This window comes from Marmota marmota, unplaced genomic scaffold (assembly GCF_001458135.2).
Source record: "Marmota marmota marmota unplaced genomic scaffold, marMar, whole genome shotgun sequence".
NCBI lineage: Eukaryota > Metazoa > Chordata > Mammalia > Rodentia > Sciuridae > Marmota > Marmota marmota.
In genome coordinates this window covers 2,281,723-2,299,014 of record NW_025999999.1, presented here as the reverse complement: position 1 = coordinate 2,299,014, position 17,292 = coordinate 2,281,723, and the positions used below count along the sequence as shown (strand labels likewise).

At 37.8% G+C, this 17,292-nt stretch overlaps 1 protein-coding gene across 4 annotated transcripts in view; it reads left to right on the top strand.

Moving 5' to 3' along the window:
* Blnk (B cell linker) overlaps window positions 1-16,040 on the top strand; it is a 69,770-nt gene extending 53,730 nt beyond the window's left edge. For 3 of the 4 annotated variants that reach the window (XM_048807060.1, XM_015494571.2, XM_048807061.1), the window contains 8 exons: window positions 417-444; window positions 1,899-1,941; window positions 4,185-4,269; window positions 4,705-4,736; window positions 5,970-6,046; window positions 7,220-7,303; window positions 9,717-9,872; window positions 15,615-16,040. In XM_048807060.1, the coding sequence (XP_048663017.1) occupies window positions 417-444; window positions 1,899-1,941; window positions 4,185-4,269; window positions 4,705-4,736; window positions 5,970-6,046; window positions 7,220-7,303; window positions 9,717-9,872; window positions 15,615-15,734 (625 nt within the window). In that variant the 3' untranslated portion in view covers window positions 15,735-16,040. Of the gene's footprint in view, window positions 1-416; window positions 445-1,898; window positions 1,942-4,184; window positions 4,270-4,704; window positions 4,737-5,969; window positions 6,047-7,219; window positions 7,304-9,716; window positions 9,873-11,371; window positions 11,501-15,614 lie in introns of all 4 variants that reach the window. The other variant, XR_007349094.1, reaches the window with a different exon arrangement.
* The last annotated feature ends 1,252 nt before the right edge of the window (window positions 16,041-17,292 follow it).

The window sequence follows — 17,292 nt, the reverse complement described above, 5'->3', positions numbered from 1 at the left end:
TCCCACTCCTGCCCTAAGCAGGTGGCTCAGGTGCCAGAAGGGAAGCAGGGGGCTCTGCATACACACTTTGAAAATGCTGACTCTGGTCCTTGTGTCACAGGTGAGGAAACTGAAGCTCAGATTTGCCACACAGTCAAGAGAAAGGGCCCAAGGTCACCTCGTAATCAGAACTGGAGCAAGAGCTGCACCTGTTTGCTCTTGTCCATCGCCCCTAGCCTTTCCTCATCTGTCAATGGACTCTGTTTGAACCAGGAGGACATCACCAAATCCTATTTCCATCCCTCTCTGCCCTTCAAGGACAGCCTTCTTACCCACTCCTATCTCCTTCATTATTCTAGTTTAAATTTGGGAATAAGACGGTAGCTACTTTTATCTTCATTGTGTTTTAACAAAGCTAATTTCTTTTTATTCCCCAGGAAAAAACCAGCTACACCACTGAAGACGGTAAGTTAATTTTGCAGTTAGAAGTGTCTCATATTTTCTGCAGTGTTTATTCTTATCCACTTATTTGAAGTTGACAATGCTTCCAGCTATAGTGAACGCAGCAATCCAACTAGCTGCTATCCAACTAGTCCAGAGGAACCTGGAGTCCTCAGGTAACCTGGGAAGGGGCTGCCTAAGAGGAGCTTGTCCTCACTGGACCTTGGTGAGTTCACTGAGGGTGTGCGGCAGATCACCAGTGGGGGCCAGACTCTCTGCCTCCCACCACCTCTGCCTTTCCCACAGGAAGCCCTTGTGTCTTGCTGGCCACCCACCTCCCCGGTCGGGGTTTTTAGCCCCCCATTCCCTCCTGACCTGTGGGAGAGATTGGGGGAGCACGCCCCGACCAGGACAGGCCAAGAAAGGTAAAGGTCGACTAGTCGCCCACACCCAGCCCTCCCTCCCCGAGGACAATCAGACGCACCAGGGAGAACTGTCAAAGCAGGATCTCGTTTAACGAGAAAACATACACAGCTAATATAATGTACAGGAGCCAATCAGGGTAAAGGTCAGCAGGGTGGGGAGAATTTACATCTACACCCATCCTACAGGCAGTAATAATGTCCGTGAGGGCAGAGGGGTTCTGAGCCTATCCTAGAGGTGGTCCGATTCTTCATCACAACCCAGGGCAATGCCTTCTGGCTAATCGCTAGGTGCTCTTTTAGCCACATGTGGCCCCAGGACTGGGAAGCGGGTGCAGCCAGCAAGTTAAGTTTCCTCTTTTCTGATGCAACATGCCCCACGTTACATTATGCCTTATACCGCCCCCCTCCAGTAAAATGGCAGGCCATTGTCAATCAGGCACACAGCCTCAGACTAAACTCAGATTCTGGCCAGAACTTGGTGAACCTGGGCCACCCCATCATATAAGGAAGCCCTTTGTTTTATCATAATTCAAAAAACCCTTCTGTCAACCTGACATTGACAATCCCTTAGCAAACACACACATAAGATGGAGTCAAGAGACCAAAGCACAAGTGCTACTCCTGGGCAGCTACTGTGGTCACCATACCCATGAACCCCAATGATGGAACAGAAGGGTTCCCACACCAAGATGACACTGTTTCTCCTATGAGACACTTCCAGTCAGTTATCATTTAATACAAAGTTTGGAATGGGGACTGTGTATTTATAATTGTTGTTGTGATTGAAATACTTAGCTATGCATCAAAGAAAACTGCCATATTTATTTTAGTAATAGTGCTTTGGCTTTTTTAAAAGATTTTTTTTTTTTTTTTTTAGTTTTAGGTGGTTACAATATCTTTATTTTATATTAATGTGGTGCTGAGGATTGAACCCAGTGCCTTACACGTGCTGGGCGAGCACTCTACCATTTGAGCCACAACCCCAACCCTGCTTTGGCTTTTACTTCTATATTCCACTCTTTGACCATCTTTGCTTTTTTTTTTCTCACACAGACTCCAGTTGCCTCTCAACAGAATGCATCAAGTGGTTGTGAAGGTAAATCTATTACTTTGAAAAAATGAGCATGTCCTTTAAAAGTAATTTCAATTAAGGATTTGTACTAAATCTAATTTTATCTTTCCTTTGCTCTTTATAAGGCAATGACAAATATAAAGTTGAATTTTCTAAATAGCCTTTCACTTTGCAATGAGTAGTGAGTAGCAAAGCTAGCTCAGAACGAGAGATTACCATGTAGGGTGTTTGGAGTAGATTACAGTCTACCTGCCAAATGCCTGCTCATTTGCAGACAGATATGACTGGCCAGGAGACAATGCATTGGCCCTACATAGATGTAAAGACTCATTTAGAGCTATTAACGTATCTTAGAAATATTTGAACAAGTTTCTTTCTCCCCCTCCCCCCAGTTCAAGAACACAGGGCCTCACACATGCTAGGCAAAGGCTCTACCATTGAGCTATATTCCCAGCTCTAAATAAGTTCTTTTTGCTAAGTTTTAAAACTGATGTTTTTAAAATTCAACTGTCTTAGTACATCTTCAATTGCTCTTCTGCCTTTGTTTTATCATAACTCAAAAATCTTACCTTTTAAATAATTTCCCTATTAAAAATATTTACATTTGAAAAATGTGTAATGGGAAAAAACACAAGGACATAAGAATCATTTATAATATTGACACTTAAAACATTACATAGCCATTCAAGTCCTACACACTTCTAATTCCATACCCAATTTAGCTACCTAATGCTAAAGCCATAGTGAAGGTTCCTCTCACTGCTTCCTGCATTCATGTGGACATATCTACATGGAATGTGCTGGTTTCTCTGATGATAGACAATGGATCTTTTCTGATTGTGCCTACAACTCATACCTCTGCTTTAATTTTTGGGGTCTTCCATTCTACCTCCCGTGTCTTTTCTCCCAAGTTATTTAGGAGGCAGCACTTCTTTTCTGCTCTAGCTTTCTCTGCCTTTCCTGTGATGCTTTCCTCTTCCTGGACATCCTAGGTATTCTTCGCATGCTCTTCCATCCCTTGCAATCTCTCCTGCCTGTTGAGCAGGGAACATAGAGTGATACAGAGGCTTCTGAGACTCAAAGCCTCTGTAGGAAGTAAGTTCAACCCTGTGCCAACTTCATGGCTTTGGGAGCCTCCAAAAACCAGGCTTAGGGAATGTGTTCTACTGTTCAAGAGTCCTTTTTCTCAAAGGACTCCCAGCACAGGAACTTAGCATGTCACTTCCAGTGTATTTATTTAAAAAGCAGGGATGATGGCCATCCAAACCAAAACAGGGGAAGAACCTTCTCTCACCTGAAAGGAAGCCTCCAGTATGGTAGAAGCAAACCAGGTGTGGTCAGAGCTCAAAAGCTGCTGGAACCTATGTGGTTCTTGTACCATCTTTGGAAATTACCAAATTTTAAAGTCATGAGCAAAAGATGGCAGCTCAAAGTAACTTGCCACACTTTATGAACTTCAGAGCACCACAACAAACCCTGAAGTCTATTTTACCACTTACAGTATTTAAATCTTTGAGTTCTTGCTACTTTTTTTTTCCCTTTGGGGTTCCCATAGCTCTCCATCTTTCTTCCATACAGGAAACTCATCCACAGATACACCAAGAGTTTAACACACTCCCAGACTAAGAGGGAGAATAAATCATTAAAATAATTTATGGATCATATTTATTAATGGTTCAGGAGTAAAGTTCCCCATGGGCTTCAACTTAAATTTCTTACATTAGAGGTTTTTGTCCATTGTCTACCTACTCCTCAAGCAAAAACAGTGAAACGCTGGTGAGATTAACATTATTACAGAGATAAATTTCAATTTGATCCAATTAATTCTTCAAAAAGAGTGAATAATTCATGAATCCTGATGTTCACCTCTTATCAGTAACAAATGACACCACATCTTCTGGCTAGTTGAGACACACTGTAGGAGGTGGCGGGAGGTGGGTGAAGCTATCCTACATAGAAAGTAGGGTGCAGAGGGTGTTGAGACCTGCTCATCTTCTGGCACCCACCTATGCTCACACACTTAAAGGTCCAGCCCCCACCCACTCAGTCTCCATGAACTTTGCCAGAGGATGAGCACAGAGGTGTATGGTGTACCTCTAACACTGTTGGGTAGGAGTCCTAATTGCAGCAAACTGGCAGGAGTACAGATCAATGATGTCCTGGGAAGAATCTAACCAAACCTGGTTCTCCTAGGCTAATGTGGCTGGGTTTGGGGATGGAGACAAACCTTCCACTCTAATCCTAATATGAGAATTCTCCTAATCCAGAAAAGCCTGTACCTGCTGAACGCCATCGAGGGTCTAGTCACAGACAAGAAGCTGTGCAGTCACCAGTGTTTCCTCCTGCTCAGAAGTAAGAATCTTGCCCTTCAAAAACAACTTTCCTCTTGTTGCTGTGGGATTTAGCATGTGCTTTGTGGCACTGCATAATGACACTGGCTTGTAGAGCTTAGTAAAGATCCGATATTTCATTGTTTTGTAATTATCTTTTAAAAGGTGTTCAGCAAATTTCACACTGTGCAGAATTGCAGAGACCTATCGTCAGGGTTAATTATTGGACTTAGCTAAAATATAATACCTTAGTTGAGGCTCCTTCTTTTTCAAAGCCAAAGGGAACAACATTACTTATCTTTGAGGTTTCTGTGCCTCTCCTAACTTTAAATATGTCTTATTGGTCATTGGGGTTGATTCCTTTGAAATGTGCCCGTTTAGAGCATTGTTAGTGTAAGCAAACAAAAAAATCATATTGTGCCTTTGCTGTTAATTAACTTGCAATTCTTCCTTTCAGACCTGTCCATCAAAAACCCATACCTCTGCCAAGTAAGTACAATAGAATCATGAAGAGCAGCCTCAGGGGGGGTTAAATTCTGATGGTCCTAGGTTCTAACACTGTCACTCCTAGCTGTGTGGTATTTGTAACTCCTTTTGCTTGTTTCCTCGTTTGTAAAGGGGGGCAAGAATATTTGTTTCGTAGAGTTGCTTTGAAAGGTAAATAGATGTGAGACAATTTTTTTTTTTTAACTTTTCTTTCTTTTTCAGTATTGGTTTAATATGGTACTGGCTGGATTTTTTGTTTGTTTTTAGCAAATCACTACAGCTGTTTTTAAGATAAGAAGATAAAGGAAAACAAAATATGGGAAGTACGTAGCATAATACTTGGTACACGAAAGTTCTCAATAAATGATAGCTATTTAATTTAAATCTAAAATACATCTTGATCATCAAATATATCTACAAAAGGACCCTGAAAAAATTATCCAAGTATCTGGATAATTTTCCCAAGGCAAACTTCACCCTAAAAATTTCTGAATCAGATCAGTCAGGCTCACAGAATGTAACTGCCCCAAACCTTAATTTTATTTCTATCCAATGTAGGGGAAGGAACTCTATCTTATATGGATAATTTGTAATATAGTAAAAAATAGTTAATATTAAGCCCATTCAAATAAACAGAATAATTATCATTTACAAAAAAATTTATGTGCATATTTAAAAAAAAACACTTTTGGGGGGGTTATAATAACATGTATGATTCACCTTAAATAAACGAAACTTTTACTAAATAGTCTTTATATTTTAATTCTGGAAACACAAACTGTGAAAGTGATTTTCTAGAGGAATCTATTTTTCTTTATTTAAAAAACTTTATTATTTCTTTTCTTGTTTTTCAACTCAAGTCATGTTTTCAATCATTACTAACCAGATGTGCCATATGCCACGCACTGTTCTAGACACAGGAGATACTAGATGGATCAAAGAAAGACCCTGTCCTCATGAAGCTAATATTCTGTTGAAGAAAATGGACTATATAAATAAACACCTAACAAACAATGCAATATCCGGTACACACTAAAGTGCTATAAAAGAAAAACAGCATGGTGGTGGGATCTGGGGGGCTCATTCACAGGTTCCTTGGACCACACTTTGAGAACCACTGTCCTAAGGATTTGGGGCATGTGTATTTCCAGCAGCATCCAACACAGCAATGAGGTGTAGGCATAGTAACTGCTCAAGAAACAGTGAAGATTAATTGATTTTTCAAATCCTTCTCAGGATTTTCAGAAGTGGGAAGCCCAACGGTGGATGGACCATCTCTCAGCCTTTCATCTAATTCCACTTTTTCAGAACAGGTATATCAAGAACTTTTTAAATTTGTTCTAATTAGTCATACATGACAGTAGAATGCATTTTGACACATTGTACACAAATGGGGCATGACTTCTCATTCCTCTGGCTGTGTACCTTGCAGAGACTCACTGGTAGTGATTTCACACATGTGTATATCATGAACTTGTGATATATTAAATTATTACAGGAAGATGCAGGAAAAGGTATGTCTTTGGAGATGAGAAAGTCAGGAGAAGGCTTGGGAACAGAACCTGTCTTTTAAGTTGGTTTTGTGAGTTGTCATTTACCAAGGGGCATGAAATAGCCTTTTTTTTTTTTTCAATGACTAAGACCTGCTTCATTTAATTCCAATTTGTGTTCCAGATGCCCTGAATAACAATTCAGGTTTCTTCAAAATAGCAAGGAAATGTGTTATGTTCGTTGCTCTTCCTCTCACATGGATTTATTTAAACTTTGTAATTTCCTTAGAATAGATCTGTGAAGATTTATAATATTAAAACACATATAAAACAGTGTAGTTTAAAAACAGTCAGAAAAAGGACTCTGAGCACTCGAACAAGTCTCTGAGTTTAGGTAAAAATGTAAGATAGAGACAATAGCATGAATCCTTCTTGCCTTCAAGAATTAAATAAGGCCAGGCGCTGTGGTGCACGCCTGTAATCCCAGCGGCATGGAAAGCTGAGACAGGAGGATTGAGAGTTCAAAGCCAGCCTCAGCAACAGCAAGATGCTAAGCAACTCATGAGACCCTGTCTCTAAATAAAATACAATAAAGGGCTGAGGATGAGGCTCAGTTGTTGAGTGTCCCTTAGTTCAATCCCTGATACCCTCCCCCCAAAAAATCAAATAAGATAATTTTCATAGAAACACTTCAGAAATTATTAAACACTCCACAAATCAACAAGGATGAAAGCACAATGGAGAGACTAGCTTATCTAGGAGAAGGAAATAAATGGTTCAGGAACCTGATGGCATTTAGTTATGTGCAAGTACTGGGACATAATTCTTGTGGTTGGCCAAAGGAAGCTCTAACTCATTTTCATGTTATTGTTGCAAATATACAATTTTGGTTCCTGTCATGGTTGTGCAAAATGGATCTTTGTTTCCAGTGCACAGAAGTTGCAGAGTCTTCTAGGGACCAGCTTGTGTTCACCTAACAATGCCTGCCTTTCACAGGAAGCTGACATTCACGGTAAGCCATGGTATGCTGGTGCCTGCGATCGCAAGTCGGCTGAAGAAGCGCTATACAGATCTAACAAGGTTTGCTCATCTTTAAACTCTGTTGTGCCCTGGACCTAAGAAAGCTAAGAAAGGCAAAGCTGTCAATCCTGATCAATGCTGATTATGTAATTGCAAAAATATGGATTCAGAGATCTTGTTCCTTAATCAAGAGGAACTCCATCTCCTCTCTCCAGCATCCCTCCTGGCTCCTCTGCCTCCTTCCTACCAGTCCTTTCATGTCAAGGTTCCACAGTCTCTACTGCTCTCCAAACAATGGCAAAGAGGAGGATTCCAGGGAGGAATCTGGAAGGCTTGCTGTGACTGAGCTCCATTCAGGAATGAGCAGTGACAGGCTGTTTGGGATTGATTGGTGGGTTTAAAAATTTGGGCCAAAATGTCCAAATGAGTCAGAAAACCTGGAAATAAATTTTTGAGGGCCTAACCCCAGTCACTTAGGAACATTGACTGTGGACAGCTTGGACAACCGAAGGGTAAAATGTCACTTCCTACTCTGTCAGAATAGGCAGCATTTACAAGCCATTCTTCCCTGTCCTTGTTTAGTCGTCCCTCTGCAATCAAACATATCAATACTTCCCATCAGTCCTTCTGTGGCACCCAATTGCCTCTGGTTTGATGAAGCATATTGGCATTGGATTCTCAGGAAGAACTGTGTTTATATTATTCGGGTTCTGACACATTAAAAGCTATTTTGTTCATAGCCTGATACTTGGAGGAAATCTTGGCTGGATATAAAATCCTTAGCCTGAGTCTTTAAAAGTATTGGTCTGTTGGATTATGTTGTTTGATATGAGCCTCTTGAGAAGCCTGAGGCTAAGGTCATTTTCTTGCCTTATGTAAACTTTGATAGGTTATTTTGAAGATTCTGCAACTTTTTTTTTTTTTTTTTTTAGTCTAATAGTGTTATTCAAAACATGTCTCTGAGTTGATTGTTCCAGGTCAATTTTCTCAAGTACTCAGAAGTCCTTTCAATATGTAATTGTGAGTTTTTGTTTATATTCAATACGTTTTCTCAACTAGGGCAGTTCTGTTGCTTTGCTTTTTTTTTTTTTCTTAAAGTCTCAAATTACATGTATTTTAGACTCTCATTGTTTTTTCTTTTTTCTTCTTTTTCTTTTCTTTCTTCCTCTTCTTTTCCTTTTGCAGTACTGGGGATTGAACCCAGGACCTTGAACATGCTGGGCAAGCACTCTATCACTGAGCTACATCCTCAGCCATTTTTTTCCCCCTTGAAACAGTGTCTTGCTTAATTGCCCAGGCTGACCTCAGTGTTGGGATCTTGCTGCTCAGCCTCCTAAGCAGTTTGGGTTACAGGCGTGTGGCCACCACACCTTGCGTAACTCTCATTATTTAAATGTCTTGGTGGTTTGCACACCTTCAGTGTTGTGAACTAAATCTTCATTTGGGTCTTTTTAGCCCCTGGGCAGCTTGGTAAATTTTTCTTTGTTTCTGAGATACATTTGTTTCCTTTTCCTCAAATTCTTCCCTGAGTTTGATCAACTCTTGTTGCATTTCTTCTTCCTGCCTTTTGTTTATTTTTTGCTTTAAATTTTTGAATTTATGATTTTATATATTTACAAAATATTTAATGAAAATTGGAGTACTGTGTTATAGGTTTTTTCTGCTTAACATAAGTTATGTTAAAGGAGAGAATTTCCATCAGCTAGAAGGTTTAATACTCAGGCTCTGTTTTCTTCTTATATTACTTTTGGATGACATTTGATACTCTGTTCATAGGCAATTTGTAGACTTGTTTCCTAGTTTGGGAATGTTCTCTAGATTTTATCTTAAAGTATTCCTCCACACATTTCTTTCTTTTTTTTTTTTTTAAAGAGAGAGTGGGGGGGGGAGAGACAGAGAGAGACAGAGAGAGAGAGAGAATTTTTTAATATTTATTTTTTAGTTCTCGGCGGACACAACATCTTTGTTTGTATGTGGTGCTGAGGATCGAACCCGGGCAGCACGCATGCCAGGCGAGCGCGCTACCGCTTGAGCCACATCCCCAGCACTCCTCCACACATTTCTAAAGCCTATAAACATGATATGTTAGTTAACACATCAAAAAGCTAGTATTGATATATGTGTAATATGAATTGTAATGCATTCTGTTGTCATATATAATAAACTAAAATTTAAAAAATAATTTAAAAAAGAAATCTCATAGGATTATTGGGAAGTCAAATATATGTAATTTTAAAAAGAAAGTTTTTGTTTGAAAAAAAAAAAAGCTAGTATTGACCTTGATCAGGATATAGATTTCTGTATTTAGCTGAACTATTTCCTTGGAATAAAATAAAATAAAATAATTAATAATAAAAAATAAAGCTATTTAATCATGTTTTGAATATAATATAGGTATTCTTTGTAAATTGATTGTAGCCTGTACAAACATAAATAATACTAACTATAATTATGCTTTTCTTTTATTAAACAGGATGGATCATTTCTTATTCGAAAAAGTTCTGGCCATGATTCCAAACAGCCATATACACTAGTTGTATTCTTTAATAAGCGAGTATATAATATTCCTGTGCGATTTATTGAAGCAACGAAACAATATGCTTTGGGCAGAAAGAAAAATGGTGAAGAGGTCAGTAATTTCCCTCTTATTCCCATTCTGTAACCGTACGTGGAGCACAGTGACATCACACTGTATTAAGTGCTAGAGATGAAGAACAAGGCTATGAGTGCTTAGTGCTATGCTTGCTTACATGTCATAAAGAGAAAACAAGATAAAATACTTTATTTTGGAAGTATTTCTTATGAGAAAACAGAAAAGAGAAGGTTACTCTGACCTAAGATATTCATCCAAGAGGATGTATAAATGAAGGTTGAAATGTCATGGAGAATTAAGGTTGTAAAAATCAAGGTCATGGTCTAGACCTGCAAAGTTGAGACCTGGAATCTCAATTCCAGTACCAAGGTAGGTGAGCAGGGAAGGAGCCAGAAAAGATGTGGGAGCTTGATTTGAAACAGCTCTTAGACCAGAATTAGCTTATGGGCCTGCAGCATGGGGAAGAAAATCACATGGGTCCTAAATATCAACCATACATGAACTTCAACACATCTGTTAACCTGGACCATAGCCCAAACTTAGCATATCTCAGTTTAGCTGGCCTGTTCCTGTAATAAGCCCTGAAATATGAGTCAGTATAATCTACAGATGGTCCAGAAAGGGGGTGAAACTCATTCTAGTCTTAAATGATGGGTTGAATTTAATTAATAGAATAATAGTTGGATATGTCCCTGTAGTATGCTGTTTTTAAGTCTTTTGGGTATAGTCCGAGGAGAGGGATAGCTGGGTCAAATGGTGGTTCCATTCCCAGATTTCCAAGGAGCCACATCAATGTTTATAGCAGCACAATTCACAATAGCTAAACTGTGGAGCCAACCTAGATGCCCTTCAGTGGATGAATGGATAAAAAATATGTGGTATATATACACAATGGAATTTTACTCAGCAATAAAAGAGAATAAAATCATGGCATTTGCGGGTAAATAGATGGCCTTGGAGAAGATAATGCTAAGTGAAGTTAGCCAATCCCCCCAAAAAACAAATGTTGAATGTTTTTTTCTGATATAAGGAGGTTGACTCATAGTTGGGTAGGGAGGGGGAACATGGAAGGATTAGATAAATTCTAGATAGGGAAGAGGGGAGGGAGGGAAAGGGAGGAGGCGAGGCAGAGGATTAGCAAGGGTGGTGGAATGTGATGGACATCATTATCCAAAGTACATGTATGAAGAAACAAATTGGGTATCAACCTACTTTATATACAAACAGAGATATTAAAAAAATGTGGTATATATGTGTAATAAGAATTGTAATGCAAAAAAACCAAAGTACATGTATAAAGACATGAATTGGCATGAACATACTTTATATACAAAGATATGAAAAATTGTGCTCTATATGTGTAACAAGAATTGTAATGCTGTCATGTATTTTAAAAATAAAATCAATTAAAAATCACTTTAAAAAAGAATAATAGTTGGAGGGAGAAAAATGAAAAAAGTGGAGAGAGAATAATTTAAGCAGAGAAAACAACATAAACAAAGTTTAAGAAATATTTGTTGTCCAAATTCCTTCAGAAAGAGCCACACCCATTCCAAACTCAGAACTTGTAAGAAAATATCACAATTGTCTTCTCCACTGGATAAGACCATATGTACACATCTTGTACACTTATTTCCAGAACCAGAATACAATGACTGGCTTCAGTGAGTACCTGATAAATATTTATTAAATAAATGTCTTGAATTGTTGGTTGAGTAGTTATAAGCAGGAAAATAGATAAAAGTTCTTTTGTATTCTCTCTTTAGCTTTTTAGAAAAACTGTGGTAAAATACTTATCATAAGCATATACTCTTACCATATTTGCCATTTTTAAGTATAATGTAGTAGGTTTGATTACATTTACATTGTTGTGAAACAGATCTCCATATATTTTTTATCTTGTAAAACTGAAATTCTATATTCACTAAACAACTTCCCTTTTCCCCTCTCCCTCCAGCCTCTGGTAGCCACCCTTATACTTTCTATTTTTATGTATTTGACTACTTTGGATATCTCATATAAGTGAAATCGTATAGTATTTGCCTTCTCGTGACTGGCTTATTTCCCTGAGCATAATGTCCTCTATGTTGTAGCATGTGACAGGATTTCCTTCCTTTTTAAGAAATATTTTAAGACTACATAGTATTTCATTATGTATATACACCACATTTTATTTATCCATTCATTCCACTGATGGACATTTGGGTTGCTTTCACTTTGGGGCTGTTGCGAATGGTGCTACTATAATCATGAGTGTGCAAATAACTCTCCAAGACCCTGCTTTTAATTCTTGTGAGTATACATACAGAAGTGGGATTGCTGGATCATATCACACTCCTAGTTTTCATTTTTTGAAGTATCACCACACTTCTCCATTGTAGTTAAACCATTTTTAAATCCCACCAACACTGTTCAAAAGTTTGACTTTTTCACATCCCTTGTTAGTGTGTGTATGTTTGTGTGTGTGTGTGTCTGTGTGTGTGTGTGTACCATCCTTATGAGAGTGAGGTGATATTTCATTGTGGGTTTGATTTGTATTTCTCTGATAATTACTAAATGCATCTTTTTCATATGTTTCTTGGCCACTTGTATATCATATTTGGATAAATGTCTATTCAAAACATTAATCTATGTTTTGATCTGCTTATTTCATTCTGTTTTAAGGATTCTTTATATATTCTGGACGATATTAACCCCTTAACAGATAAATGATTTGCAAATATTTTCCCCATTTCTTAGGTTGCCTTTTCACTTTGTTGATTGTGCTCTTTGATGAACAGACGTTTTTAAGTCTGATGTCGTCTTGTCTATTTTTGGTTTTGCTGCCTGGGTTTTTTTAGTGTCATTATCAAATCCAGTGTCACAAAGCTGTTCCCTGTTTCTCCTAGAGTTTTTATAGCTTGGGTTTTAAAATAAAATCTCAATCATAAAATGCAAAACTCTTAATTCAGAGACCACTAAGACCAAACTTGGCTTTTAAGTGGCAGATTTTAAGTTGTAGGGGGAAAATGCATTGTCATTTAACATAAGTTAAACACTTAACAAAACTAGCTGCTTTTCTTCATTCATGAAACTGTTCATTCTTGCTGAAAATTTTATTCTTACAAATTTTTAAAAATTCTTCTTAATCACAATCAATGGCAGGAGATAGTGGTGATCCTGGTAGGAAACAATGACTTTGGAGGGAGGATTTCATTTTAAAGCCTCCTCTGGGGTCCAGCTCTTCTCTGTGAGGCTTAAAGTTGGGTGAGGGAGCTATCCTGCTTAAGGGTCCTGAAATTCTCTCAGAAATTTTGAGCATCTGAAGGGGCTGTGAGCTCTCTTGTCCTGCTAGGAAGTTCTTGACTTATCCCAGAATTAATACCCAGTACTTCACCCCATTCCTAACATATCCATCCCCTGGGTCAAAATATTAGTATGTATTATTATGATGGCATCTGAATGTACTGATAGTCAATTAAAACCCTTACTTAAATTATCTATAATAAGAAAATCCTGTCTCTATATATTGATTATCTGAATGGAGAATGAAAATTTAGGTTACATAATACTGACCGTGTGTATGGATATATTTTCCAGAAGTGTGTGTATATGTGTTTGTGCATAGGGGTCAGTAAATAACTAACTTATTAATTGTTTAACTTTCCATGCAGTTTTTTTGGCGTTGGTTGATACAGTATTGAGTAATTTTACAGTTTTGACAACTGTCTGCTTTAGTTTTTTGGCCATGAGATTTTTTGAGTTATCAAACATTTTTTTTCTGTGTTTATGTAAATATCTCAAATAAACTCAATGTGAACAGAAAAAAAAAACAGAACTGAGGGAAAACTGCAACTACAATATGCCTAATTCAGCTTTCCATTAAATTACAGATATGCTTAAATTCCATTCCCTACTTTAAATATTTCAACTCAAGGCAAGTCCCTACTGCAAACATTTCAGTCCCCAACACTGCAACAGAACAGTACTCAAACATATTCAGGGACTGGGTGGAGAGAATGAGGTGCTTGCTAGTGTTCATGGAGCAGTTCTCTTCTGTGTTTCCTGGGTTGAGAACACACCTTTTCACTTACAGCCCACTTCGGAGAGGCTATGATATTTTATTTCCTGGCTGTTTAGTCTAGAAATTTAATTTCCAACTGCATTAATCTTAATAGCTTTCTATGCCAAGCAAACAGAATGCTTGTATTAGGGGATTTATTATAAAAGAATTTCATTGTTGATCGCAAGAGGGACAGATATTTGAAAAGAAAGAAAGAACTTTCTTTTCAAATAAAAGTATTTGAATTTCCCTCCCCTCTCTTACCTAATATTCAAATGGCCAGTTATTTAAAAGACAACTGGTATCCCATTTGAAAAGGTTGACCAATATTCTGAATGCTTTAGTCAATATATAGATTTTGGAAGTCATTCAAACAATTAATGAAGGCTCTAAAATTTTTTTATTCTAGATATTTTTCTTTATATAAAAAACTAAGAGATGATGAGAAAAACTGATATTAATTACTAAATTATCAGCACTGCTGTTGAATAATTACCTCTTTAAAAATTATTTTGGGGTTGGAGTTGTGGCTCAGCGGTAAAGTGCTCACCTAGCACGTGAGAAGCCCTGGGTTCAATCCTCAGCACCACATAAAAATAAACAAACAAAATAAAGATGTTGTGTCCAATTGCAATGAAAAAATAAATATTAAAAATTATTTTATAGCACTCTTGTATCCCCAAGGCATTTTATTTCATTGTCTGGGTTACATTTTATTTAATCTTACGTTGAAAACTTTGATAACTTTTCACAACAAAATTTGTGACATCCTTAAATTAAAACCTACATACAAGAGGGATTAAAATAGAGCAAAACAATCTGTATAGTAAGAGGCTATCATGAAATTTCATTGTAAATTAAGCACTGAGTTAACTCTAGTAGCCAAGCATGTATGGAAATATGAGGGTTTATAAAGATTTCTTTACATGTTGAAGAGAAAAAACCATAAATTTATCTAGAAATAACTTTCTCCAATACTAAACTCTAAGGTTAGTTTATTACTTTGGTCTTTGCATTTTAGTCAGCTTCTGTCACTATAACAAAATACCTGAGATAATCAACTTACAAAGAGAAAAATTTACTTTTCTTACAGTTTTGGAAGTTTCAGTCTATAATGATTGGCTTTGTTGCCTGGACCTGCAGCAAGGCAACAGAACATGGTGGGAATGCTTGATGAAACAAAAAAGGGAGAGAAAGTGACCAGAGTCCCTATACCCTCCCTTGAGGGCAGTACACCCAGTGAACTAAAGACAGCCCCCCTACTAGGCTCCACCTCTTAAAATTTCCATTATCTTCCAAATCACCACCCTGAAAACCAAACCATTAACACATGGACCTTTGGGAGTCATTCAAGATCCAAATTGCAGCACCCTATATCTAAGACTTGTGTGACATAATAATTTGTTTTATCAAGAATATAAAAATATATTGTATGATAATTTCATGTTTGACATTAATTAAAAAGCAAGATGTTAAAATATTGTATCATAACTCAGTGAAGTAAGTACCCCGAGAAGTTACACTAATTGAGGATGCCAGTGTGTTTTCATCTTACTAAATACAGGAAAGTCCAGAGTGTGCCACCCTGCCCTATTAAACCGCATTTCTGGGGGCAGAATGTTGACCGGGACCTGATAACTTTTTACTCGGTTGAGAAAAGGAGAGAAGATGAGAGGAGTGGAAGGTGAAGTTCACATAAGTGCCCATTCTAACTCATTTGTATTTTCTTCCTCTAGTACTTTGGAAGTGTTGCTGAAATCATCAAGAATCATCAGCACAGTCCCTTGGTTCTTATTGACAGTCAGAACAACACGAAAGATTCCACGAGACTGAAATATGCAGTTAAAGTTTCATGAAGGAAGGAGAAGAAGGTCAATATCTTTGCTTCAGACATTTCCCTCAAGTTTCTCCTTTTGAGAAAAAGCACCAAAACTTCATATTTTGGATTTTGAATCATGAGTAATAAAATAGAAGATAAAGGCAGCTGTTGAGGTCGTCATCTACTCCTTTATAAGATGCTCACACAATACTTGTGACCACCTGTTGCCTGACCTGAGAAAATAACACCTGGAGAGGATGAGTTACCATGCTACAGATATTCTCCAACTAAATGTATTTAAAAGAGATAGGAATAAAGTATTTTCAGTCTTACAAGAAACAAACACTGTACTTCTTCTGTGTATGTATGTGTGGGGGGTGCGTTGCTAGGGACCAGACTCAGGACCTTGCACGTGCTGAGCTACATCCATGTTCAAGAACACTGTATTTCAAAATGAGAAAACTTTACTCTTGGATAAAACAAAGATGTTGAAAATTTAAGCCCCACAATGGTCGCCAGTGCACAAATGTAGCCAAATTGTCTATTGTCAGTGTCTGCCAACTTTGTCTTTGTTAAAATTTTAATGTGTAGAAAAACAAAATACTATAGGTAATGTATGGAGTTTCTAAGTGCAGACAAGGATCCTTTTGTATGTGCCCCCAACCATGGTAGATGTATAAGGAAATGAACTTTCTGAAAGTTCTCCAGGATTCTGCTGTTAGGTTTGCTTATTAAAGATAATTATGCCCTCTTTGATCTGCATGCCTATTAAATGGAACCTAAACTTGATATGAAGTTCAAAGTAAGATGACAGAAAAAGTAGATGGAAAAGACAGTTCCAAGGAAAACATCCCACAGAACAAAGGCAGAAAAGCAGATACTGATGAACATTAAAGGAATAAAAGGTACCATTGTGAGCAGCCATGTCCAAGGTTCAACATCAGCCCAGAAATATATTATACTTTTCATATCAAAGCCCTCTTTTTCACTGTGTAACTGCACTGGAATGATACAGCAGCTAATTAAGACTAATAACTAGATGAGAAACACACTTGATCACTGAATAAGAAAACAGTATCTGAAAGTGTTTTTGAAAGGTAGAAGGTAATAACTTCAGAGTAACTCACAGACTCACAAAGATAATGGCATTTTTAAGTGTTGTATTTCATGATAACTACGTTATGGGTTGAGTTGTGTCCAGGGATTTTACAGATATAGTCATGTTAAGGTGATGTCAAGAAGGTAGGGGCTAATTTAGGGACTGGTGTCTTTCTAAAAAAAGAGATTTGGACACAAAGAGATATGCATTGATCTGTCTGTGTATATGCATAGAGACACCTAGGAGAAGACCACATGCAGATGAGGGGATGGAATGACACACCTAAAGCCTAGGAGTGCCAGAGATTGCTGACAAACCTGCAGAAGAAGCAAGGACAGTACCCCCTGCAGGTTTCAAAGGGAGCCTGACCCTGCTGACACCTTGATTGGAGACTTCAAGCATCGAGAACTGGAAGATAACAAATTCCTGGGGTTGTTAAACCACCTGGGTTGTGGCACTTTGTTTTGGCAGCCCTAGAAAACTAATACAATTCATA